This window comes from Rhincodon typus, chromosome 40 (assembly GCF_021869965.1).
Source record: "Rhincodon typus isolate 14 chromosome 40, sRhiTyp1.1, whole genome shotgun sequence".
In the NCBI taxonomy this organism is placed as follows: domain Eukaryota; kingdom Metazoa; phylum Chordata; class Chondrichthyes; order Orectolobiformes; family Rhincodontidae; genus Rhincodon; species Rhincodon typus.
In genome coordinates this window covers 2,929,044-2,956,260 of record NC_063371.1, presented here as the reverse complement: position 1 = coordinate 2,956,260, position 27,217 = coordinate 2,929,044, and the positions used below count along the sequence as shown (strand labels likewise).

At 40.7% G+C, this 27,217-nt stretch overlaps 1 protein-coding gene and 1 non-coding gene across 2 annotated transcripts in view; both read left to right on the top strand.

Moving 5' to 3' along the window:
* Nucleotides 1-661: 661 nt before the first annotated feature.
* Nucleotides 662-732, top strand: trnag-ccc. Its single transcript has one exon. It is a non-coding gene; the product is annotated as a tRNA-Gly (tRNA).
* Nucleotides 733-5,115: 4,383 nt separating this feature from the next.
* The window catches only part of tia1 (TIA1 cytotoxic granule-associated RNA binding protein), a 39,976-nt gene continuing 17,874 nt past the window's right edge, over nucleotides 5,116-27,217 (top strand). Inside the window, exons 1-5 of the mRNA XM_020536454.2 lie at nucleotides 5,116-5,393; nucleotides 17,802-17,898; nucleotides 19,769-19,864; nucleotides 22,481-22,535; nucleotides 22,689-22,776. Coding sequence (XP_020392043.1) covers nucleotides 5,359-5,393; nucleotides 17,802-17,898; nucleotides 19,769-19,864; nucleotides 22,481-22,535; nucleotides 22,689-22,776 — 371 coding nt within the window. The 5' untranslated portion in view covers nucleotides 5,116-5,358. The remainder of the gene's footprint in view (nucleotides 5,394-17,801; nucleotides 17,899-19,768; nucleotides 19,865-22,480; nucleotides 22,536-22,688; nucleotides 22,777-27,217) is intronic.

Below are 27,217 nucleotides of genomic sequence, written 5' to 3'. Positions count from 1 at the left end.
GCTCCACACCTTGTTATCACAGATTCTCCAGCATCAGCAGTTCCTACTATCTCCAATCTCTCTGTGTTGAGGGATGGACAGATAATTCCCAGACCTGTTTGAATGGCTGGTTCGAATCATTGGGCCTGTCCATACTGGCTATAGGTTAAACCTGAATCTGCCTTGTGGCCTGTATGAACACGGATTTTAAGCACGCTCTGTCATTGTGTGGAATGAACTTCCAGACAAAGCGGTGGAAGTGGGTACAGTCACAACATTTAAAAGACATTTGGATAAAGTACATGGACAGGAAAGGTTTGGAGGGATATGGGCCGAGCGCAGGCAGATGGGACTAGTTCAGTTGGGACTATGGACTGAGGGGCCTGTTTTCGTGCTGTGGACTCTGAATTGAAGAACGACCCTAGGAACTGAAGCGGTGGGCAAAATGAAAAGAAAATTAACCTGATTTTAAAAAACAAGCAGCCCAACTTCAAAACCCTAGAAGCCAAAAACAAAAACGCAGTTCCACACAATGGTGTTATCATTTACAGATGAGTTATAAAACGGTGAAAATTGCGAAGGAGAAAGAACGTGACCCTCATAACAAAATGTGAGGGTAGACCTCAATATTTGAGACCTATTACCACACCATAGGCTGGTCTCTGAGATTACGAGGTGTCAAGCGCCGCTGGTGTAGTGGTATCATGCAAGATTCCCATTCTTGCGACCCGGGTTCGATTCCCGGGCGGCGCACGGACTCTTTTGGCAGCGAAACGATTGACGAAGAGCAACTTTTTGATACTTGCTGTCGGAAAGGGAGTATCTACGTTAAATATTGCAATTAAATTCCGCCACGCTCTCGCCCATCTACCCCGTTGTAAGTGACTTTTATTTGCTGCTCATAAAGATTCCGGCGCAGCATTTTCTCGTCTGCAAAACTGCACGCACGCACACACATCCATTCAAAACTTTTACCTTTGCAAGGCGTCTGGGTGGCTGATCAGAATGGAAAGATAGTACGGCCCGCCGCTCGAAAGGTACAGTGTAGTGGAGAAACTAACCCCTTAAAGAAAGTAAAATTGCCGTGTTAAAATAAGCGAGGGTTGGGTAAGGGGATTGCTGGAGGAAGGAGATCGAGCTTGTTTGCCAGGCTAGACGCTTCGGGCCGAACGGCCTCCATTTGCGCCGTTGCGGCTTTCTTGCCTGACGGACTGCTTTGGATTTCTTTTGAAAGGATCTGTGACTTTAAAAGATACATTCGTTCGGCGCCATTGAGACCATCTCTCAAAAATAAACTGTTTATGCATTCCATAAATGAACGCAGACTATTGATAAAAGGTTGTATACATTCCTTAAGCACGAAGAGAAATAAATGTTCAGCACACCAAGACAAATCTAGGAGATAAAAGAGTTATTTCGAGACATTTACTGTATTGTGATTTGATATATATTTAGACCGTAGGAGTAGAATTAAACCATTCAGCCAATCGAGTCATGCTCCACCATTTGATCACAGCTGATATCTTTCTCAACCCCATTCTCCGCCTTCTCCTCATAACCCTTGACCCCCTCACTCACCATGAACCTACGTGGCTCTGTCTTAAATACACTCAATGACTTGGCCCCCACTGCCCTCTGCAGGGGGTTCCACAGATTCACCTCCCTCTGGCTGAAGAAATTCCTCCTCATCTCAGTTCTAAAGGGCCGTCCCTTCACGCTGAGGTTGTGCCGTCGGGTCCTAGTCTCTCCTACTGAGTGGAAACATCTTCTCCCTGTCCACACTCTCTAGGCCTGTCAGTATTCTGTAAGTTTCAATTAGATCCATCCTCATCCTTCTAAAACTCCATCGAGTACAGACCCAGAGTCCTCACTCACTCCTCATATGACAAACCCTTTATCCCTGGGATCATTCTTGTAAACTTCCTCTTGACTCCCTTCAGTGCCAGCGCATCCTTCCTTAGATACAGGGCCCAAAACTGCTCACAATATTTTCGATAGGACGTGTATCCTTGGATATTTTAGTTCCCAGACCTGATTCCCTTGCAGCCACATCTCTGTAATACCTACAACATTGTAGCTGCCAATTTCAATCTGTGCTACAAACTCATCCATCTTGTTTTGTGTACTGTGTATTTATATGTATGACACCCTCAGTCCTGTATTGACAGCCCCCTCCTGACAGTTGCCCCTCAACTGCTGTGTCTGAAGTTAGATTCCTGACCCTTTCCATACACTTTGTCCTATTACTTGTTCTGGAAGCTTTCGTAACATCTGCTGAGCCCTCCCCCTTTAACATTTTTTCATAATTTTTCATGCAACTGAACCCACTTCCCTCCTTTAGTTTAAAGCCCTAGTTATGTGGTTCATCAGGACTCTGGTCCCAGCATGATTCAGATGGAGCCCATACCAATGGAACAACTCCCTGCTTCCCCAGTACTGGTGCCAATATCCCATGAATTTGAACATGTTTCTCCCTTTACATATTTATTTCTGTTTTTGTTTACTGTGTTTTTCTATTCATGTGAAATGTATTTATTTCTAAATATAAATTACATATTTGAAATAAAATTTACCTATACATATTTAGATTCAAATGTACCTTTCTGCATGTATAGTTTTTTTTTCTAGACATTTCTTTTTATAAATATCTTTAGGAAGATAAGGGGCTTGGTGACGTGATGCAATGAAAACAATCTGTCTCTCAACGTCAGCAAAGCTAAAGAACTGATCATTGATTTCAGAAAGAAAGAAGGAAAACATCAGTGCAACTGGGGTTGATAGGATGAAGAGCATCAAGTCCCTCGGAGTGATGATAACCAACAACCTGTCCTGGATTCTGGACGTAGATGTGAAGGCACAACAACGCCTCTTCTTCCTCGGGTGGATCAGGAAATTTGGCATGTCCAAAGGGACTCTTACAAACTTCTATACTGATGCACCGTTGCAGCATACTGTCTGGGTGCATAACGGCTTGGTACGGCAACTGTTCTGCCCAGGACCGTAAGAAACTACAGAAGGTGGTGTGCACAGCCCAGACGATCACGGAAGCCAACCTTCCATCCATGGTCTCCATTTACATGGCTCGCTGCCACGGAAAGGCATCAAAGACCCTTTGCACTCTGGTAATGATCATCTGCAACCTCTTCCGTCAGGCAGAAGGTACAGAAGCCTGAACACATTCACCAGCAGGTTCAAGAACAGCTTCTTTCTGGCCATTAACAGACTGATGAATGGACTCTCTAGCCTTAAATAATGCTGATCTTGATGATGTTGATCTCGCCTAGCACATATCCTGTGCAGTGTAATCTATATATCTCTGTCCAAGTCTTTTTGACTTGTACATCCTTTGCTTACTGTCATCTGCCTGTACTGCTCATTGGCAAAGCTTTTCACTGTATTTTGATACACATGACAATAAATCAATTAATCAATCAATATATTTTTATGTGGTTCCAACAAAATGTCAAGAACCTGAACACCATCAAGGTCAAAGCAGCTTGCTTGTTTAGCACCACACCCACAAATAACCATTCCCTCCACCACTGATGCTCAGTAGCAGCTGTGTGTACCATCTCCAAGATGCAGTGCAGTAATTCATCCAAGGCTCCTTAGACAGCACCTTACAAACTCATGACCACTTCCATCTAGAAGGACGAGGGCAAAAGATCTAAGCGAGCACCACCTCCTACAAGTTCCCTTCCGTGCAATGCATCATCCTGGCTTGGGACTATGTCGCTGTCGGTTCACTGTTAGTGGGTCAATGCACTGGAACTCCCTTTCCAACAGCATTGCAGATCTAACCACACCAGCTGGATTGCAGCAGTTCAAGATTCATAGCTCACCATTACTTTCTCAAGAGCAAATTGGGGATTGGAAACACATGCTGGCCTGGCCAGTGACACTGACATCTCCTGAAAGAAATTATAATGATTTACAAAAATACCTCCATATGGATCAAAATGAGGTTAGAAATATTGTATATATTTGATATATGCATTGGCATATGAAACACAACCTGTGAAAGATTTTTAAAAATCCATTTATTTGTTCAAAGTGAAACTAATTTTAATTAAATGAATTTCTTGGTGTACATATATGCACACACATGTATATTCATGCATATGCCGTGCAGGATTAAAAACATTTTTTATTCACTCTTGGGGTACGGCTGTCGCTGACTGGGCCAGCATTAATTGCCCATTCCTAGTTGTGAGCTGCCTTCTTGAATCTCTGCTATCCTCGTGCTGTAGATAGACCCACAGAGAGGGAGTTTCAGGATTTTGACCCAGAGACACTGAAGGAATTGGCGATATATTTCCAAGTCAGGATGGTGACTGACTTGGAGAGAAACTTGCGTGTATTTGCTGCTCTAGTCCTTCTAAATGGCAGTAGTTGTGGGTTTGGAAGGTGCTAAGGAGCCTTGATGAGTTACTGCAGTGCATCTTGTAAATGGTACACACACTGCTGCTACTGAACAGCGGTGGTGGAGCGAGTGGATGTTTGTGGATGTGTATCAATGAAACGGGCCATGGAGCTTCTTGAGATCAAATGAAATTAATTCATAAATATGTTTAATAACAAACATAGGCACGGATATATTTAAAACAAACTGTTCAGCATTTTAAAAAAAATCTTAGGAATATTCTTATGACCACAATGTAAAACTTATTTCGAATGAAATGCATTTGTTGGCAGAGAACAGGTAATATTTGAAAAGAAACATAAAGCAATCTAGGTTGCTCTGCTGTTAGCATATGAGTAAAAGTGGAAGTTAAAAAGAAGACATAAAATCCTGGTCAGGAGACAGTTTTAATCAGAGAGCTAGAAACTTTGGAGAAAAGTTTGCGCCTTAAATTGAAAGTTGGGTAGGTGAAGGAGTAAATAGTTCTACACCTTTTGAGTTTGCGCACTGAGGAGGGGTGGCGCCGGGTCCGGATGTGCGCGTGCGCACTGAGGAGGTTAGCCGGCGTCGGAGAGCGGTCCCTCACGGGTCCGGGTTGTCGTGCCAGGTCCGGTTCTGCGCCAGCGTACTGAGGGACGTTGTTGGCGCCGGAACCGCTCATGCGCCTGCGCACAGTGGGGGTGTAGTTGGAGGCCGGCTCGGTCTTGCGTCTGCGCGCTGAGGGTGGGTGGGAGGCCCGGGCGCAAGCGCAGTGCGGCGGGCGGCCATTTTCTCTCACTGTCGGGGTGTCTGTGGAGTTATTTCCCCCTTTTCCCCCCCCCCAACTCCCTTTCCCTCCCTGAGCCCCGGCTCGGACCAGACCAGACGACAACCCCTGCCCCCTCACCACTTTCTCTTTGGCTTCGTTCGGTCGCCATTGTCGAAATAAAACCAAACGAGAGCCAAAAAAAATTCCGAGCCTGAGCGACGCTCCCGCCATGATGATGGAGGACGACGGGCAGCCGAGGACCCTGTGAGTAGGAAAGGCCGAGGCTGCGGCCTACACACAGTTTTCTCCAAACCCCTGCCCAAACAGGCAGCCGGGGTGGGGGTGGAATGTGATCCCCGGGCTTTATATCGGGTCTTTTCCTTTTCCCGTCCCCTTTCCCTATCTCGCCTGTTATGTTTTTTCCCTTCCTGCACGCCGAAAGAAAAAGCAGTTCAGTTTCCCTCATTCGGCCGATTATTCTCTTGACTCCATGGGTACTTTTGTTTTTGCTTTCGACGTTGAGGGACAGCCTTCCATGTTTAGCCGAGGCCCACTTTCCCCTCACCAGAATCTGCCTCTCTTGCTCAAGAGAAAGTCCTTCCCTCTCTTTTCTTCCCCCTTCCCCAGGTGGAAAGATTTGCCTTTGACGCGCGCACACACCGATAAACCCTCAGCCTTGTGTATGTTTTGTGAGCCCAATTGACTTTTCTTTAATAAAACATTCATTCACATTCTTTTAACCTCCACTTTAAACCCTCATTGATGTTCCTTTTTTCTCCTCTTCAGAACTGCGGTGAGGAATAGCCTCTTCAGCCAGAAGCTTGTAAATCTGTCGAGGCCAACAATTGAGTGTGTTTAAGACAGAGATAGATCCTTGATTAGTAAGGGGATCAATGGATGGAGGGGGAGGGGTAAATGGCAGGAGAATGGGGTTGAGAAACGTATTAGCCATGATCAATGGTAGAGCAGACTCAGTGGGCCCTGTGGCTTAATTCTGCTCCTATATCTTCACAATGCACATACAGCAAGTCTCAAACTGGGAGTTGAGGAAGACCAAACATTTTTTTTCCTCCTCTTCCCACATCCATGTTTCATGTGGGTCTAAGAACCCCAAGTTGCTCCTTTCGTATCTTTAAAACTCTACTTTACATTATAGACATGATGGGTGCCTGTTCCCTCCCACGCACTTGCGGAGTTCCAGTGGATGATGCAAATTAAGGTTTACCAAAAAGAGTTAAAATGTGACTGTAATATGTCAGGGGAAAAAACAGTTGTTGCTTAGTCATCTTAAGTGATTTTTATGTTTGAATTAATAATTATTATGATGTTACATGTCAGTTTGAACATTTTCTGTTTTTAATCTTTTGGAATAAAGCCTTGATGCTGAGTTATGTATTTGGGCATTCAGTACAATGGATTATATTTGAATTATATTGAATTTAAGGGCAGATAGCACAATAACTATACCCGAGTTTGAGGGATTTGTAAGAAGCTCTTAGTGTTTTGTTGTATCATCTGGTTTTTTAAAAATTCCTTCCTTTGAGGGTCACTTGTCTGGGAAGACTACAGTGTAGGAAGGCATGCCTCGTTGTCCATAACAGAAGTAACTATCCTCCCTCCTCCCTCCTCCCTCCTCCCTCCCTCTCGTGTCTTAGATTTGAGAGTTTAAGATGATGATCACTGTGAATTTGAGAATCTAATGATTTGTTTGCCACTGCTGGACCAGTTGGATTTTAAGACAAGTAATTTCCAGTTTAAAAATCAAAAACATTCTCAACACATGTAGGTTTTCAGTCTTTGAGTACATGCATATAATACATCTATTACAACTAAAGTTGAACTGGTCCCTTTGTAATCGGGCACTTAGACAAGGTGTCAAGGGAGAGGATAAAAATATCTGACAAGTTGTATGATACATACAGTGCCCTGCATTTACAATTTTCCCTGGAATGAAAAGGGAGGATAGAAAGTGACTGCACTTTTACCTGCTGGTGATCCTGTTTGATATTCTACAGAAGCAACTAAAAATAGTACAAATCTTGCAAAAATTAAATTGTTATTATTTTGTTTATTTGGTGGTATTGGCAAGTTTTGACATCCAATGGAGAATATTTCAGATTTAATTTGAGGTCTTGCCACTTTGAGATTTTGAAGGAATGATTTCATTACAAGCTGTGAGATTTCTCTTAGTCTTCACTTATGATTGCAATTCTTTTTGGAGGAAAGTGAGCTGAGCAGTTAAAAACAATATAACCTGAGACAAAAAATAGCACATTGTGAACCTACTGTTGTACACTTGACTTAGCATATCAGCAGCAATGCACAAGAAAAATTTCACTCAAGGCCTTTCACTGTTCGGAGCAGTTAATTCATCACAAGTTGCTTCTACCACCAGCAGTTTGCTATTCTATCACTGAAAGAATTTTCTAGATATACAACCTCAAAAGAACCAAATCAATAGTTGCTTAGTGTTTTTAAAACATTTTAAGTGCACGTTGTGAGAAGTTCACCTATCTGGTGCGTACTTTGTTAAATTCTTCGTGACAGTGCTTTTTTTTTGGTGACAGCCTGATTTGAAAGGTTACTTCTGTTTTTTAAAAACCTTGTGCGGACAGTAGTCACAATAAGGTTGTATGTAAATGCTACACAACTTTCCTCTTGTGTGCACTTACATTTAATTTTTCCCATACATGGTTCCACTGTTCTTAGCTTTTACCTTTAGTGTAATTCTTGCATGTTAGAACCTGTTTTGTTACTGCAGCCACAGAGCATGCCTTCCCTTGTGATTGCATGATAGCAAACTGCATCTGTTATGACATTAAGCTGCTCCTCATTATTTCATCTTAGTCACACTGTTCCCAGTTGATAGGTGCTACATTGGACCAACCGATTTCAATGTGTTCAGGTGTACTTGTTTAATAATGCAGTTACATTGCCTTTTAGCATTCCAACAGTAATGTACACTTCACAAATACTACCTTGGTTGTCAAGTGCTTTGGGAAGTCCTATGGTTATGAAAGGCATGTATACACCAGTTCTTTTTCAGTTTGTTAGCTCTGGATTCTCCGCAGTCTTTCTGAAATCAACAGCTGGGAGCTTGTTCTGGGAATGTTACCTTCTTATTCATGTTTTCCATTTTTACTCGTATGTTTTCATCCTATTTGGTTATTTTAATTATGTAAGATTAATATGGAATTAAAATAGGGAGTGATCCAAGTTTAATTCCACAGTTGAATAGGTATGGTTCTTCAAGTAAGTGGTAAGACTGAACTGATGAACTACAGTTTAACCTCCTGTGTTTACTCTCTACAGCATAGAGTATGCAGGGAAATATAAAATGAATTTCACACAATAATCATGAAATCCCTTGCCAAAAACTGTAAAGGAAGTGTAGTGCTCTCATTGATGCTGCACTCTTGAGTCGGAAGGAACTGATCTCCAAAGGCTTAGCTAAATTGTGTGGGTTTAGGATTTTAGGGATATTCAACCGGATCATTGTTCTGTCTCCAATATAGAATTAATGTTGCTGCCCTCTATTCTCCTTCCCTGTTTCCTCCTCCTTGTCAGATCCCAAGTCTCTGATGGGACTTCTGTTAAGAACAGTGTTCTCATTCAGTAAACTGGAGAAACAGTTAATTTCCCAGTCTCTCCTAAGAAAATAAAATTTCTTTACATAGCATTTGGATGTTCTTATTGAAACTATTTTCCAGTGATTGTTGAGACTTTTACACAGAAAATGCCAATTAGACATGCCAATCATGGCTATTTTTTTTGTTTATAAACTGTTGCTAAACATTGCTTGCCTTGAACAGAAGTACTGTAAAGAAATCCAAAGGAAAAGAACAGCTTTTTAAGTTGCTCAACTTGAGTATACTCTGTGAAAGATTTTCACTCAATTAGTTAAAATTGTAACAGTTTTATCACTTATCTTCCAAAGCATGTTGTCAACATGGCCATGATATCTGTGTAATTTTGTACACCACTCCTGGTAGTTTAAAGGGTATAATAAATGAAACAAAATGTAATCTTAGTTGAGCACAGTCGTAATATGAAAAATGGCAGTCAATGTAACACTGTAGCTTTCTAAGAGGATCAACACATGTTAATTTGGCATTGTTTGTGGTGAATTTGCTAAAGCTGAAATTGCTGTGAAGGGCAACTGTTTACATTTTAGCTTGGCCGCATTTTAACTTGAAGAAAACGTAGGAGCATGGGAATCCTTTAGCAAATCCAATGGAAGATCCCACCCACCTTCCTGCAAAAATGCTATCCCCTATTCCCAATTCCTTCGCCTCCGCCGCATCTGCTCCCAGGATGAGGCATTCCACTCCCGTACATCTCAGTTGTCCTCGTTTTTCAAGGACCGTAACTTCCCCTCCTCGGTGGTCGAGAACGCCCTCAACCGTGTCTCCCACATCTCCCGCACCTCATCCCTCACACCCCGTCCACGCAATAAAAACCAAAAAAGAATCCCCCTCGTCCTCACGTACCACCCCACCAACCTCCGGATCCAACGCATCATCCTCTGACACTTCCGCCATCTGCAATCCGACCCCACCACCAAAGACATCTTTCCCTCCCCACCTTTATCTGCTTTCCGGAGGGACAACTCTCTCCGTGACTCCCTTGTCCGCTCCACACTCCCCTCCAGCTCCACCACACCCGGCACTTTTCCCTGCAACCGCAGGAAGTGCTACACCTGCCCCCATACCTCCTCCCTCACCCCCATCCCAGGCCCCAAGAAGACTTTCCACATCAAGCAGATGTTCACCTGCACATCTGCCAATGTGGTATACTGCATCCGCTGTACCCGGTGTGGCTTCCTCTACATCGGGGAAACCAAGCGGAGACTCGGGGACCGCTTTGCAGAACACTTACGCTCGGTTCGCAACAAACAACTGCACCTCCCAGTCGCGAACCATTTCAACTCCCCCTCCCATTCCTCAGACGACATGTCCATCCTGGGCCTCCTGCAGTGCCACAACGATGCCACCCGAAGGTTGCAGGAACAGCAACTCATATTCCGCTTGGGAACCCTGCAGCCCAATGGTATCAATGTGGATTTCACAAGTTTCAAAATCTCCCCTCCCCCTACCGCATCCCAAAACCAGTCCAGCTCGTCCCTGCCTCCCTAACCTGTTCTTCCTCCCACCTATCCCCTCCTCCCACCTCAAGCCGCACCTCCATCTCCTACCGACCAACCTCATCCCGCCCCCTTGACCTGTCCGTCCTCCCTGGACTGACCTATCCCCTTCCTAACTCCCTACCTACACTCACCTTTCCTGGCCCCATCCCCGCCTCTTCGACCTGTTTGTTTCCTCTCCACCTATCCTCTCCTCTATCCCTCTTCTATCCGCCTCCCACTCTCTCCCTATTTATTTCAAAACCCCCTTCCCCTCCCCCTTTTCTGATGAAGGGTCTAGGCCCGAAACGTCAGCCTCTCTGCTCCTATGATGCTGCTTGGCCTGCTGTGTTCATCCAGCCCTGCACCTTGTTGTCTCCTATCTGCAGTCTGTCTCCTCTCTGTTTAATGCTCAAGAATTGGCGATGGAGGCTCCATAACTCCGTTGCTATGCTGACAAAGATAATTGATCACACTTGGTTCCTGCAGTGCTAGCAAAACGGTAAATGCTAGAGAGGAGTGATCCCTGTTGAATGATCCGTGTGTAAAATGAAAGTGCCAGGTGAGAACGAAATAAGTTTGTTGTAGCTAAATAGTCAGCCAGAACACACTGTTCAAGTTCTTGTGGGAAAGGTCGTTATTTGGGTGAGCTACTGGAGGCCTGCCACTACCTGTGCAGTCGTACCGTATCACGGTCTTACCTTCAATAGAGTGAAGATAAAGTTGTTGTAAAATTCAATGTTTTGTCATGTTTATGTTCAGAATTTTGGTGGGGGAGTTTGTATGGCAGTGTCAGCGATCTCTTACCATTTGGCAAAAGTGGGAGCTTTGATATTTCAGCATTGCTGTGGTGTCCTTAAACTGAAATAGTGCAGTTACTGATAAATGCTAGTGCAGTTGCTCTTACTCATGAGAATCACAATAGTTTAACTTCAGTAGTTTTAAATAGCTTTCACTTGACATCTGAGGCAATGCGAGCCAAGGGTTTTAGATTTTTTTCTGCTGGATTTTAGTTGCTGTGCTTTAGGAGTAAGATGCCAAAATGAGGCAATTTTCCTTCATCTGTCATATGAAATCTAAATATCTTGATCTGTGGAGCGTAACAACATCTCATTTTCTGTTCTTAGCTCAAACTCTGAAAATCCTGACTTTTTTTTGGCTAGCTTCTTGAATTTTGTCACAGCTGCTAGAAATTCTCTTTGCAAAATGCTTAATCCCACTTTTGCATGATAACGAAAACGGCGTTAAATCTCTTGTATATTCTGCACAATTGAGATCTATTTACTCTTCTGCTATGTTAAAGAAGTACTTTTTTGAGAAGTTCTGGTGAAACTTGAGTCATTGTGAATTCTAATCTTTTTTACTGTTCATGAATGTGATCGATAAGGATCATGAGCAAGTCTAGTGTGACCAAAGGAGAATTTGTGGCAAAAGTTAGGAACATTTTTTCCAAAAATTTTGGAATGGTACAGCACAAATTGAGGTTATTCATCTCGTTGTACCTGGTCTGGCCCTTCATGAAATAATACAAATTAATCCCACACCATGTTCCTTGCCCATAACCTTTTTGTTTTTTTTTCACAAGTACCTCTTGTTTCTTTTGCCATTCATCTATTTTTACACTGTCTGATTTCAGTGTAGTTTCTCTTTATTTGCACGATGAAAACCACTCATGATTTTAAGTTTTCAACAAATCTCCTGTTTGCCAACACTGCTTATTTATTTTACCATTTTCCAGCAGGAACAGACACTCACTGTTACAATATTTCAATCTGTGAGCACCTTCCTGAAAAATGTCGCCTGACAGGGAAGAATTCCAGGATAGCAGTACACATCTTTTCATCAAACCCTCAAATTAATATCAGGATGAAATATTTTCGATGTAGTTTTGGCCCTCTAGGTGTTACTTTGGTTTTGGTTAGAAATGTATACTTTGCAAATTTATTTTTCTTTTTGTGATGTTTTTGTTCGTTTTGTTGAGGAATGGAACCACTCACTAGATTTACTTCTCAGAACACTAAGAATGGCTGATTTGTAGATTGCATTCTGTCTTTTTAAAAACTGGGTGTTTCACTGAGAGTTTCGGAAGTAATGGGGAGGGGGAAAATCACCAAAGTACAGTTTGCATCTTTTAGTCTCTCTGTACTAACTACTGTCTTCATGTCATTAGATGACAAACTTTGCATTAGTTAAGAGCTCTGACAATTCCACAGATCAATGTTCTTAAGTCGCTTCGATTTGTGCTTATGTCACTCAGTTACTCAATGATCACCTCCAGCAAGATAAGTATTTTTATAATATCCTCCTTTACTTACAGCAGCATTATCATTGTTTAAACCCAGCATCAACATTTACCTAACTGGACCAACTAAATACTGAGTGCAAGAACAAGCCAGAGGCTGAATACTCACCAAGTGACTTCCCATAGGCTTTCCAACATCTGTGAGGCAGAAGTCAGCATCATTACTTTCTCCTAGCTTCTGTTTGCTGTGCATGGCCTGCTTGTTACACTGCATAATGCCTTTAGAATTGCCATGTGAACATTCCTCGAAGGGAATGTTGTTTGCACGCTGTCTGAGTAATCACTCCTGACATATTCTGGATTGTTGTGTGGTTGGTGACTGAGTGGGAACATCGGTCAGGTGGAATATTCTCCACTTGTTTCGATGAGTGCTGTTCCAAGTATACTCTTGAAGTTCAACACCATCTAAGACATAGCAATTGCTGATTGGAACCCCATCCACACCTTAAGCAGCAACATATACGCACTATAGTACCCATATGTTGGTCGATACGAAGTGGAAGCGGGATGTTATATCCTAAATGGGGTTGAGCTTCTTGACTGTTGTTGAAGCAGCATGTGTCCAGACAAGTGGGAAGTATTCCATTACACTCCTTACTTGTACCTTGTAGATGGTGGGCAGGTTTTGGTGGTTCAGGAGGTGAGTTACTTGCCGCAGTATTCCCCACCTCTGACCAGCTCTTGTAGCTATTCTATTTATACAAGCAGATGCAGTTCAGTTTCTTGGTCATGGTAATCCCTGCATTTTGCTGTTTGGGATTCAGTGATTGCAATGATTTTGAATGTCATGGGGAGATGGTTGGATTCTCTTGAGTTGCAGATGGTCTTTGCCTGACATGGATGTGAATAGTACTGGGCATCAGATAACTGAGTATAGCATGGAGATTGTCTGGCTTAACTTCAGTTATAGGGTCATGTTTTTAATTGATTAGAATGTAGGGAGGGTAGCATGGAGCTGCACTTCTTAAAAATTCAAACAAACTATCCTCCCTGGGAGTGAGTGACTGCAGCAGTTGATCTAGTTCTGTTTGATCAAAGAAATATCTGATCACGTGTTTCACGTTTTTGTTCTTTAATCAAATGAACAGTCTCTGATTTGAAATAACGGTCCCGAAGGTTATGGATACTGTAGTCAGATTTTCCTTTAGAAGTGAGTGAAAGGTTAGTATTTGGGCAACATTTGTTGCACTTGGCTTTGTACTGATCAAATTTTAGAAAGTTTACATGAATTGTTATACTGTTGTCCATTTTTTTGGAAAGTACTTTATTTCTGTGTCCATTCGGATACAAAGTTGAGCATGTACCCTGTGTGGATAGGTTGTATGTGCACAATTAGAATTCGTTCAGAATAATACTTTCTTTATGTTTTTTTGTGTTTTTGTTTCAGTGTGCCTCCATGTAAAATGATTGAAATTTTTCCTAGGTTTGTTAAAATCAGTGTGTGGATTATCTCTACCTTAAATTTTTACAAATGAAAATATCCTGTGATAGAGTTTAGCATAGCCTGAGCAGTGGATCAGCATCAATTTTGTTTTCCTTCATCTGGTTTACTTTGCTGCATTGTATTCAGTTATGTTCTGACAGTGTGTGCGCTAGATTTGTAGGTGGAGATTTATGCTATTATTCTGTTGGCCCACTTCTGCTAGTTTATAATTTGTTGCTTTGTTGAGCGGTGATTTAAGGTTTGGCAGTGATATATTCTGTGTTGAAACAGGAAGAGATGGTCTACAGTGCCAAATATCATAAACTACATAGATCATGAATAAAGGCAATATTTTAGGTACAGGTAAAGGATATGTTTTTGGCCTTTTGATTTGAACTCAAACCCATCTTCTCAACATGTCTTTATTGTCTTAATCACTATGCATGATCTCTGCTTTTAAATCTATACTGCCAGCATTTACTTGACTTGTATCTTTCCCTGCCTGATTTTCTCAAACCATACTGCCTTTGGTCTCTTCTATATCTGCTTTCTGTAGCTTTACCTGCTTCTATTAAACTTTATTGATCCATGGATTTTTAAGGTGTTATTCCAGACTCTCTCAAAACTAGCAGAGTTCTGGTTTCCATGTTCTAATCGAGAATCACCCCTGGAATGTATAGTCAGCATCTAGTTAAACAGCTTTACTATCTCTGAATCAATTTCGCAGCACTTGTCTGCAGAAGCAGTACCGCACCAAGCTTTGGCACCTTGCTGTCCAATTTTGCTGTGGGGTTGGAGTGTTCAAGTAGTCAGTAAGGAGATGCAACAATACCTCCTCCATGATATTCCTTCACACCAATGCCCTGCATACTCAGCGCCCTACTATACTCCTTACACACACATGACTAGGTGGTCAAGTTCTGCCCTAACTCCTTTTACAAATTTGTAAAGACACAGCCATTATAGGTTGGATCTCAAACCATGATGAGACAGAGTACAGGAAGGAAATAGAGTGCTTAGCAGCATGGTGTAAAGACGGTAATCTTTCCATCAATGTCAGCAAAATGAAGGAGTTGGTCATTGACTTCCGGAAGTGTTGAGGAGGACACGCCCTGTCTGTATCAATGGTGCTGAGATGGAGATGGTCGTGAGTGTCAAGTTCCTGGGAGTCACAATCACCAACAATTTGCCCTGGTCCATCCATGTTGACACTATGGTCAAGAAAGCACAGCAATACTTCTACTTCCTCAGGCTGCCAAAGAAATTCGGCATGTCCATAAAGACTTTTATAGACTTTGATATATGTACCATAGAAAGCATCCTATCTGGATGTATCACAGTGTGGTATGGTAATTGCTCTTACTAAACCAGCAAGAAACTACAGAGAATTATGAGTTCAGCCCAGTCCATCACGCAAACCAACCTATCATCCATCTACTTCATCTATGCTTCCCACTGCATTGAGAAAGCAACTAACATAATCAAAGTCCCCTCCCACCCCAGGTGTACACTCTTACATAAGAACTAGGAGCAGGAGTAGGCCGTCTGGCCCGTCGAGCCTGCTCCGCCATTCAATAAGATCATGGCTGATCCTTTCGTGGATTCAGATCCATTTACCCGCGTTCTCACCGTATCCTTTAATTCCTTTATTGTTCAAAAAAAATCTACCTTTCTTTAAAAAACATTTACTGAAGTAGCGTCAGCTACTTCACTGGGCAAGGAATTCCATAGATTAACAACCCTCTGGGTGAAGAAATTCCTTCTCAGTTCAGTCCTAAATCTGCTCCCTCTAATCTTGAGGCTATGCCCTCTTGTCCTAGCTTCACCTGCCAGTGGAAACATCCTCTCTACATCTATCTTATCTATTCCCTTCATAATTTTATATGTTTCTATAAGATCCCCCCTCAATCTTCTGAATTCCAATGAATATAATCCCAATCTACTCAGTCTCTCCTCATAAGCCAACCCCCTCAACTCCGGAATCAGCCTAGTGAACGTCCTTTGCACCCCCTCCAGTGCCAGTACATCCTCCTTTCAGGTAGAAGATCTGAAAGTTGGTATACATGTACAAACAGAATCAAGAACAGCTTCTTCCCCACTGGTATCAAACTTTTGAATGGACTTCTTGAATATTAATGTTGATCTCTCTCTGCACCATCTTGACAGCTGTAACGTTGTATTCTGCACTCTGTTCTGTTACCCTGATGCACTTGTAAAGTACAATCTGCCTGTAAAGCATGTAAGACAACACTTTTTGCTGTATCTCTGTAAACCTGACAGTAATAAACCAAACCAACAACTGACTCATGAAGCATCTACCCAAGAGATACTGGGCTTGAAACTAAAACTGTTCCTGTCTACGCTGATGCAGTCAGACTGACTGACTACTTTGTGCGTTTTCTATTCCTAGGTGTCTGTTGGCCGAATAAGTGAAATCAGTTCTATAATGAGAAAAGATGCTAGAAATATTCAGGTGTGAAGTGAGGAACAAAGTTGACTTGCCAATTTGGTGACCTTTCATCAGAACTGGATAAACCAGGTGGTTTCCATTTCTCAATCCAGTGCATATTCCATTGATCGAAGTTAGACAATTTAACTTCTGTTAAAGCACCCCTAGACCTGAATGAGCTTATGGTTTACTGTTTAAAAAGTTTGTCTGTTTATTAACTTTGCACCTTATTTATGCTTTTGCTACTTCTTACGTTGCTTTGAAATCTGATTCTGCGCTTGTTCAAAGTTTCATCCTAATCCTTGTGAAGTTATTTACAATGAGATAAAATTATTTAAGACTAAATAAAGATTATTTCTTTATTAAATGTTCTTTTGTACTATCAGTACTCAGTGAACAACAGCAGGAGAGACTCCTTTATCTCAAGAGTCATAGATAAAAAAATTCACTTCCTGGTTTAGTGGTTGAGCAGAAACTGTGTCAACCTTCAGGATCTCATTTGAGTAGTTCAGTGTAAAATGGAGGTTGAATGGATAGGTGATCAGGTTAAATATAGGTGGTTAGAACTATTTCCTTGTATGGAGAGTCAGTATTGACATTCAAATGTTGGGTGACTGGCTTAATTCTGAATGTTCTTTTATTCTTAATATGTATAATTATTTTAAAATCTACTTGTTACTAAGTTGATTTTTGTACTTTTAACATTCAATCAAACTTGCAAACAAAGCTATTCTTTCAGTTTTTATAAAATTATAGTTTAACAAATTTTCCCCAACTTCTTTGGATTTTAAAGTGCATTGCAATTATCCTCGTACTTGACTTTATGTCCCTACCTATTTAGATTTGGCCGTCAAAATGTTGAGGTTGCTGGTGATGTTAAAGTCGAGCATGATTAAACTTGTGCAAGAATATTTGTGTTGGAAGTAATGGTAAATCTTAATTCTCATTTTCTTTCCCAATGTAGGCCATTATTCCCTGATTATATTTAAGCAAAGTTAAGTCTCCATAAACACTGAGCATTTTCCCCATCTGCTTTCTTGTTTTCAATGACTCGAGGTGAGAATTTTTTTTAAATGAAAAAGTCAAAAGTTTTTTTTCAAATTTGAAAAACTGGTCTTAACACTGATGCCGTTGTTTAGTAATGCATTGGTGTGGCAAATGTGGGTGGCTTCTGATGCTGACCTGAGGAAGAGTTTACCTTCCTTAGTGTTTGGTTGGAGAAAACTGGTTAAGACTGTGTAATGGAACTATTTGCCGATGAGGTTTGTGATGTGCAAAGTTTCAAGGCTTTTCCAGATAAGTTAATAAACGTGCCTGTATGTGTAAATATTTTATTACCTTGTGTGGTTGCTTACTTTGTATTCATGTTTTGATAGCTACGTGGGGAATCTCTCCAGAGATGTGACAGAAGCTCTCATTCTTCAACTTTTCAGTCAGATTGGACCATGCAAAAGCTGTAAGATGATTGTTGAGGTATGACAGCCATTTTATTTTAGAAAGAAAGACTGTCACATTTATTAATTGAATGGATGCATCTTTACATGATTTGATTAAATGTCAATATTAGTGATGGAAGGAGATACAGGAAGTTATCATTTTCAGTTATTTTTCAGTTTTACTTAAATATTATTCAGAAACTTGGTTTGTAACATTTTGCCCTTGTAACATGACAAAAACAAAATGGAACTACTTCTGTCCACTTAAGAATCATGGAATTTTACAATGCAGGAGAAAGCCATTCAACCCATTGTGTATGTTCTGGCTCCTGATAAAGCTACCCTGCTAGTCCCAATATCTAGCTCTATCTCCGTAGCCCTCTAATTCACCCCTTTTAATTAAATATCCAGCTCTCCTTGGAAACCTCCTATGGAATCTGCCTCCATCACTTTCCCAGGCAGCACATTCCAATTCGTAACGACTCTGAGTAAACAAGTTTCTCCTCATCTCACTTCCAGCTGACAATCGTGAAATTGTGACCCCTAGTTACTGACATTTCAACCTGTGGAAACAGAATGCCCTCTTTTACCCTGTCAAAATGGTTCGTAATTCTGAACACTACAAAAAGGTCACCTCTTATTCTCCCTGGAACAGAAAAGATTAAGCCCAATTTCTCTAATACTTCTTTGTATCTAAAATCCCTCATTCCTGGCATCATTCTAGTAAATCTCCTTTGCATTCTCTCCAAGAATGGAATTGAAACTTGTATTATCAAGTAATACGGTTGTAGAAGTTATATTTTTTTAAAAAAATGTTGATGGTTTAAAGGCAGGCCAATTAGTCAGGTTTTACTATCGGAGCTAATTATTGTATTTTAACCTTTGGTCTTACTTGTGCAAAGCATTTGTATCTAAGAACGAGGGGAATTTTATGCACAAACCTAATGTATTGATTTCCTAGTCAGATGATCGAGAGCAATTACTCATGAATGTTTTCCATCTGTGTCAACTTTCCTTGGTTTGACCTGCTATATATGTAATGTCATGCCTGTCCTGAGTATGTTTGTGTTGCTGGCTTGTGGCACATTGAAACGAAGGAAATCTGAGATTTGATGAGAGCTGGTCTTACCACAGAGTTGTACAGTGTGGAAACAGACCCTTCGGTCCAATTAGTCCATGCTGACAAGATATCCTAAAGTAATCTAGTCCCATTTGCCAGCATTTGGCCCATATCCCTCTAAACCCTTCCTATTCATTTACCCATCCAGATGCCTTTTAAGTATTGTAATGGTACCAGCCTCCATCACTGCTCTGGCAGCTCCTTCCATATATGCTCTGCCCTCTGCATGAAAAAGCTACCCCTCAGCTCCCTTTTATATATCCCCCCCATCCCAGCTTAAACCTATATTGCTGGACTCCTGTACCCTGGGAAAAAGACCTTGAATATTCACTCTATCCATGCCCCTCATGATTTCTATAAATCTTTGAGGTCACCCCTGGCGTTATCCAGGGAAACCTTTTGGCTTGCCTTAACCGGCCAGGAGTTAGGGTGAAGGAAGTTGTCGTGCAGAAGTGTGTCAGGTGAGAAGTTGTCAGGTTTGGTTACGTTGCATGTAAACCCTTACTACCTAGACTTGCAGAGGAATAAAGCCGGTGTTTGCAATTGTGACCTGCAAAGTAGCAACATGTTCATAAGAGAAATAAGAAAATAGTAATTTGATTCCCTGCCGGAGTTTCTGACTTTCTCAGTTCAACTGATGTCACCCTGGTTTCCTTATACGTTCTGAAATTGCAGCACTTTCAAGATGTGTTGAATTTTTCTTGCTCATTTGCTTTAGCATGCTCCCTGGCCCCTACAAAATTCCTCTTGAAATAATTAACCTGGTTTTGTTTTCCTGTCCTAACAGACTGGCAATGATCCATATTGCTTTGTGGAGTTCTATGAGCACCGACATGCAGCAGCAGCGTTGGCAGCGATGAATGGACGGAAAATTATGGGTAAGGTAAGCTATCATCTCGTGCAACGGTGAGTTGTAATTGAAACAAATATGTATCTGTATAATAGAGCTTATCTTCAGGGGAAAAAAACTGCTCATAACACTGCTTCTTTCATACTCCAGTAATTCTCACATCACCTCTATTGTCTGTAAAACAAGCCTTTTTATTCCAGAAAAGTTACTCCATAGCCTGTGTGGGCCAAGCAAGTTTCCAGGAAAAAGGAGCATGCTTTTTGTATCCACAGGGATGAAAATTGAAGCTAAAAATGCAAAATAATTGTAACCAGAATTGAAGCAACATTTGGGATTTGAAACAATGCAATAAATTTGTCGTTCAAGCCAACTTTATTATTACGCATGAGAAGTGTAGTAACAGCTGTGACATTTTTAGGAATGTACATTGAAAAAGAAAATTGCAAGTCTTGAGTGTTAAAATGCGGAAAGCAAATGTGTACTTTTAACCACAAGTTTTCTGATAATTAAAATTGACACACTTTTTAATCTCAAGTAAGAGAAGAGTAAAATTGAATCGAATGTTGTTTTTCAAAGGAAAGGTGTCATGATTTTGCCATGTTGGTGCAGATTTAAGTTGAAGTCATTACTTCAGAAATGGGACTGCCACTTAATTAAACTTAAATAAATTAAACTTAAATCGGGGCAGCAAGGTGGCTCAGTAGTTAGCGCTGCTACCTCACAGCACCAGGGACCCAGGTTCAGTTCCATTCTCAGGCGACCGTCTGTGTGGAGTTTGTACGTTCTCCCTGTGGGTTTCTGCCGGGTGCTCAGTCCAAAGATGTGCGGGTTAGGGTGGCTTGGCCATGCTGAGTTGTCCATAGTGTTCAGGGATATGTAGATTAGGTGTGTTAGCCATGGGAAATGCAGGGTTATGGAGATGGTTCTGGGTGGGATGCTTTTCAGAGGGTAGGTGCAGTCTTGTTCGGCCAAAGGGCCTGTTTCCACACTAGGGATTCTATGATTCAGTTAATGGTGGGTTATCTTGCGTACAAAGCAATGAATTTCTGAGCAGTTTCCATCACAAAATGACTGGATGTGCCTGGCCTTATTTTGATCATCGTGAATAGAGTTGTACGTGCAACACAATTTCTAAACCACTCTCTGTCTTTAACACGGGAGACCACTCCTTGCTTAGTTTGCTGTATGTAGTGCTGCTGTTGCTGTCAACTATGCCAACCTGTTCAGTATCCAAAGTGTAAATGTTTTACTTTAACAATCTGAATAGTGAAGCCTCAGGGTGCCACGGGAGGCTTGCTTGAGCCAAACATTGCTTTGTGCTGGTGAAAAGATGCATGTGATTGTGAAAATCTGGGTGAGAAAGTGAAAATGCACCAGTGGCACAGTGTATCAGAAGGACAAAGTTGAGTGCTCAAAAATACAAACCTTTCAAGAGTTGCCTTGCTCTGCTGCCACTCTGTTCTGTGTGCTCTTGCCACAGTGTAGGCTAAATCCAGTCTATCAGCGGAGGTAATATAATTCCAGTACTTGTGAATGGACTACTGATCAAATTTTTTCACGGGGTTGAGAGCATCGTGGGCTAGGCCAGAATTTATTCCTGCCTGCGGTTACCCTGACGAAGGTGATGGTGAGCTCCTTTTGTGGATCGCTGCAAAAGGACCTAGAAAGAGTTCTGCGTGGGGAAATCAAAGGAGCTCCATATTGCCAGTGAAGCAACAAATGTGCTTAGTGTTTCAGTCACTAGGAAAAAATGCAACTGATGCCCATTGTAAACTTACTGTGTCAAGCTGAACCTTTAATTTGGAAGGTAAGGCTTGTTGGCAGTTGCAGCAACCAGCAAAGCTAATAGATAAATTATTTTAGGCATGCCTGAATTGTAATAGGTATCGAACCAGCCACGTCATCATGCATCCTATGTAAATAAAATCAAAATCCGAAAATACCTTAATGTGTCCTGTGATGTTATATGTCTTGCAGGTTGCAGTGTCACAGTTAGCTGTAATGTCCTTTGTCTCTCAAATGCATTCAGCTACACACCACAAAACAGTGAGGAAAAATCTTTCTAATTGTGATAAATACAATGTACAAAACAACTTTTATATGCCAGTGGTCCTCACACCCTGTCTGGGTAGTAGAATTGCTGCTGCCCATGTGTTCTCTGTACAAGAGAACTTTCGATAATGCATCTCCATCCTGTCACACAATGGCTGCCATCCTTTAATCTTTGTCAATTTAGTTACCTTGATTACTGCCATTTGCCCATATTGACGATGATTATAATGTGGCAGTTATGAGATACTGGCTTTGTAAAACAAAATGTCATCACTGTATTTGTATTTGTTTATTTTGCTCATTATTTTTTAAATTGATCCCTTAGCAGCGTTAGCTTTGCAGTGCCTTCCAGACTAGCTGCTGCTGCATGTTCACCCAAACTACTGTTCAGATATTATTTCTGCTAGTTAAAGGCATCAAGATTCAGTGAAAGAGAGCAGCAATTAAATTTTGCATGTATCTGACATAAGGAAGAGAGAGAAAACTGAATTAGATAAGGGCAGTATGAATGCAGACTAGGATTTCGTCAGTGAATGTATAATGCTTGATTGAATGAAATTGGCTGTTTTATTCTAATTTCTGTTAAATAATTTTCAGGAAGTCAAAGTGAACTGGGCAACAACTCCAAGTAGCCAGAAGAAAGACACAAGTAGTGAGTATTGCCTTTAATGGCATTTTCCTTTTGAAACTCAACTTCATTTGGTTAGTGTAGCAACCATCCTGCAAAATGATTTTGCCATTTGAACCTTGTCAGCACTTTTGTTAAACTGGGAGCAAACTGTTCATAATTTTCAATTTTCAACAGATCATTTCCATGTATTTGTTGGCGACTTGAGCCCAGAAATCACCACAGAAGATATAAAAGCAGCGTTTGCTCCATTTGGAAGAATATCGTAAGTACATTTTGGTGCAATTTTTTGCAGTTTAGAGTAAAAGTGTTAAATAATGTTTGAAGTATTAAGCATTATATCTCGACAATTTCAGTCTTCTATCTGAATTTAATGCGTTGACATCTTCACCATCATCCGAAACCTCTAACTGTCTATTAAATGTAAGAGAATTGAAAACCACTGCATTAATGTGAGCAAGCAGATGGTCTCAATCCACATTCCTCAGTGGTACTGTATAGCACTTTGTGCATTCAAGGCTGGTTTGCACTTATTTTTATCCCATATTTCGAATGTAACTGTGCTTGCAGTCTTCAGTAATAAACCACTCTGCAGTTAAAGTCGCTGGAAATGCTGCCTCTGAAAAACCAAACTTTTTAAACGTTTTAATAGGAAACAATTTCTGAAATTTCAAAAATATCCATTGCTTGAAAGTTGTGAACAATAATTGCCAAGTTAAATTCTACTATTCTAATACATGAGAATGAAAAATAGTGGAAGGAGCCACTTGAACTCTTGAGAGAGTTTTATCTTTAATTTAGTTACATGCTGTTTTGCATGCAAGTTGCTGATGAGAAAACAAAAGCATAATTTTTTTTTTTGTAAACTTGAATGCTACTAACCATTTTGAGTAGTTGTTTTGAAGGAATTTTCAACTTAAAGAACTATTTCTAAGCGTATCCATTTTTTTTTCTCGACTTAAACAAGGACGTAGCATTCTTTTCCACTTGAGAAAAAAGCGGCCAATCCTTAAATAGTTTCTTTGTAGTTCACTTGCAGTTTAACTGCTGAACAGTTTGTTTGCTAGATTTTCCATTTGCACAGAATAATTTGTGAAATTCCATTGCACCATATTTTGCAAGTTTCTGCAGTTCTCTTGCACCAGATGTTGTGAATAATTTGCAGTGAAAATGTGAATGATCCAGGTTAACTGAGGGTCAGCTATCTTAACCACCTCCTTCCATGCCGCATTGGCTAATTGGAGACTGTTTCTTCAACCAAATATCGTTGACAGTTTAATAGCTGGTCGTGAATTCATTTTTTTCCCTAAATGAGTACTTGAAAACCTTTGGATATATTCTTTCACTTTTATGATATGAATCCAGTTTGTGTTCAAAAACCTTAAATCTTGATTTTTGATTTTAGGAACTGTTAGTTATCTACTAAAAGTACCTTTCATTTCTGAAGATCTTAATTAAACATGATTTTCTGAAGCCCCCTGCAATTTTGTTTAAGAAAGTCATGCAGTGTTTTTTATATTTTTTTTTAATGGAGTTACAGGTTGCTGATGGTACAATAACCATTTACCTGCGATAGATTTGCAGAAGCTGAAACCAGTAGGAAGCTATCGGCTAATAGCCCTGTTTACTGTGTGAGGACTGCAAAAGCTGGTTCTTCAAATAGATTTGAGGCAATTTATTTTTCTGTTTGTCAGTCAAACTGTGACCTGTGTCATGCTTTAGGCTGGCCTTGGATATTTTTGCAACTGGAATCAAACATTCTAGCACACTCGGATTCTTTGATTGGTGCATTCTGCTTTTTAAAACCTTGGAATCTGGCAATTAATGTAACATACTGAAGTTTGCATCAAATGCTGTGACTGCAGACTAGGAAAAGGATTTATGTTAGGCCCTTAGTTGCGTATGCCAAGGGTTTCTGACCTGTGGGTTTATTCTGCAGGTGTGAAATAATGTTTCTTTCACTGTGTTAGAATGTTTTTGCATATAAAAAGAAGTTGAGTCCCTGTTAATTTGTGAAGCATACAAATGAAGTAGATTGATATCTTTGTGCAGTTCCCAGTTAGCCTAGATTTATGGTGTAAATTGCTTTCTGATCTAGCATATCAGAATATTTTGCAGTATAGAACTGGTGATCACACTTGAAATATAGACTTGTATTCTGAATGATTTCACCGAATATTAAACCTGTCTCCAGATTAGGATATCTGCCGTCTGAGGTAGACATACAAGACGTGTCATTTTTTGTAAGCGAGCAGGGAGCTCTTCCATTGTTCTCGATAAAAATTTGTCTTTGTCTATTCTAGTGATATTGTGTCAGTTGTCTAATTTATTTCAGTGTGTGGGTCCTGCTTTGAACAAATTGGCTGCTTCCTTTCCCTTGATTGCAACAGTGATTGCATTTTAAAAATAAAGATTCCCACATTTTGGGATGTCCTTGTGAAAGATGTTCATTCTTTGAGAAACAAGCATTCTTATTTTAACGTGCTGGTTGAGTGTTATTTTTTGTATTCTGCTGGCTAGCCCTGCTGAACACCACTGACCAGTCAAGGTGACCACATCATTAGATAATAATTAGTGAGGTACCAAATTGATTGGGATCATTTTCTTTGTGTTGTTTTGCAAATTCATAGGTAGCTGTTTTGAACAGTGTGAGATGTAGCAACTTGCCTGCTTTTCAGAAATTAGAATAGAGTCCATTTCCGAAGGTATAAATTTACTTTCTCTCATTTTAAGCATCTGCGTCCATATGCAATGTAGAACCAAAACCAGAAATTGCTGGAAAAACTCAGGTCTGGCAGCATTTGTGGAGAGAAAGCTGCCACATTTAAAACAGATGCTGACAGACCTGCTTTTCTGTTTTTTGTTTCCAATTTCCAGCATCCACAGTTCTTTGTTTTCTTTTTGTTGGATGTAGAACAGTAGTTTCAATGTGTTCTGTCCCATAATGGTTGGGGACTGCATCAGAGAAATGCCACCGAACAGAGTAAAAAGTGTGGCATCTTGAACAGAAGCATCAATTTGGGTCAACAGATTATTTTGCTTGGATTTGTTTGTTTCCCTTTAAGAAACATTTCCTTGTTTAATGTAACTCTATACCTGTCACTTTGCTGTATTCTAAACCTTTTGTTTTCAAGTCTTGTGTTCAGGTAAGTACAATATACTTCACTTTCAGTGAATTTGAAAGATTTTAACAGCATTTTACACACTGTGTCGCAGGACTCAATAATTCCTATGTTTCTTGGGCAATTTTTAATTGTTTTTGGGTAATCGACTTAACATTGCTTCAAGTATATTTGGCTAGAATGCCTAAAACGCTGAAAATGACAGATAAAGTGAAGGCCTTCAGACCCTGATAACGTTCCAGCTCAAGAGCGGATGACTTGTGCTCCAGCATTAGCCGTGCCTGGAGCCAAACCGTTTCAATATACTGACAATTAGGAAATGGCCTGTGCATGTTTACTTCACTCAAAGCAGGACAACCATAATTCAGCCAATTATCATCCCAGCAGTTTGCACTCAGCAAAGAGGTGAGAGGTGCTGTTAACAGGGCTATCAGCAGCATTTAGTAAATAAACTGATGCTCAGTTTGTGTTCCACCAGTCTCATTCGGCGTCATTACTGCCTTCTTTCAGACATGGCCAAAAGAGCTCAATTCAGAGGTGAGATGGAGTGACTGCCCTTGACATTCGAGGCCAAGTTTCATTGAATGGGGCGTCAAGGAGCTCTCACAAAGTTGAACTCAATGGAGATCAGATAAACTTTTAATTCATTTGAGCCACACTAGCGTAAAGGAAATTCAGTTTTGGTTGGAGTCGCAGGATATCACAGCAGAAATTGCTAAGGGAAGTTGTAATGCCCCTGTTCAAAACAGGAATCGAGAAGCTTAAGCTATGTCGAACTATAAGCTTTATTTTTATCATTGGGAGCATAATGGAATCCATTATTAAAGAAAAGAAGCAGGCCTCTGTGCAGCCTGCAGAGGGTGTAGTGTGGCAGTTTGCTAAGTATGGGAGTTGTAGTTAGTCTCTTGTCTTAGAATCTAATACTGATTGCTGCTAGTTCTTTGATAACATCAACTTTTTTAGTCGGGTTTATATCCATGCTTTTGAGCTTTCCTTTTCGGAACTGGCACTTCACCTCTGGATTTGATACAAGTTGATTTTGGAGGAATGGTTTCATCTTTAAGGTCAGAACAGGTTTGAGGGTGAAATTTTATAAGTCATACAGCTGTTGTCTCCTTTTCCAGGCAGAAACTGTTTTATTCCTTGTTAACTAGGTGAATATGCATCGTGTTGCCTTAATGTGGTAGAGAACATGTAAATAACAGAACTTGCAGATGAGATTCAGCTGGTATTCTGGCTGAAGAAAGATACCTCAACTTTGGCAGCAAAACAAATACAGTGGGCTGCCTGAGAGTAGAAGAGCGATATCGTTTGGATTAGTTTACTTTTGTGAGGTGAAATATTGTGGAAAGTGCATGTTGATAGTCATCCCTAGTTTTTCTAAGGCTTCTTTCCAGTGCGGAATGGAAAAGTCATTTATCTCTACCACCATGAATAATTTGTGAGAGAGAGTTCATTGCTAGTTGCTGAAACTTTGCTGGTCAATGATTGGAGGGTATGTGTGCGTGTACGTGTGCGTGTGTACCCACAGTTAAGAACTTGCGCCTGTTCCTGTGCTAATGCTAAACACCAGCAATGGTTTCT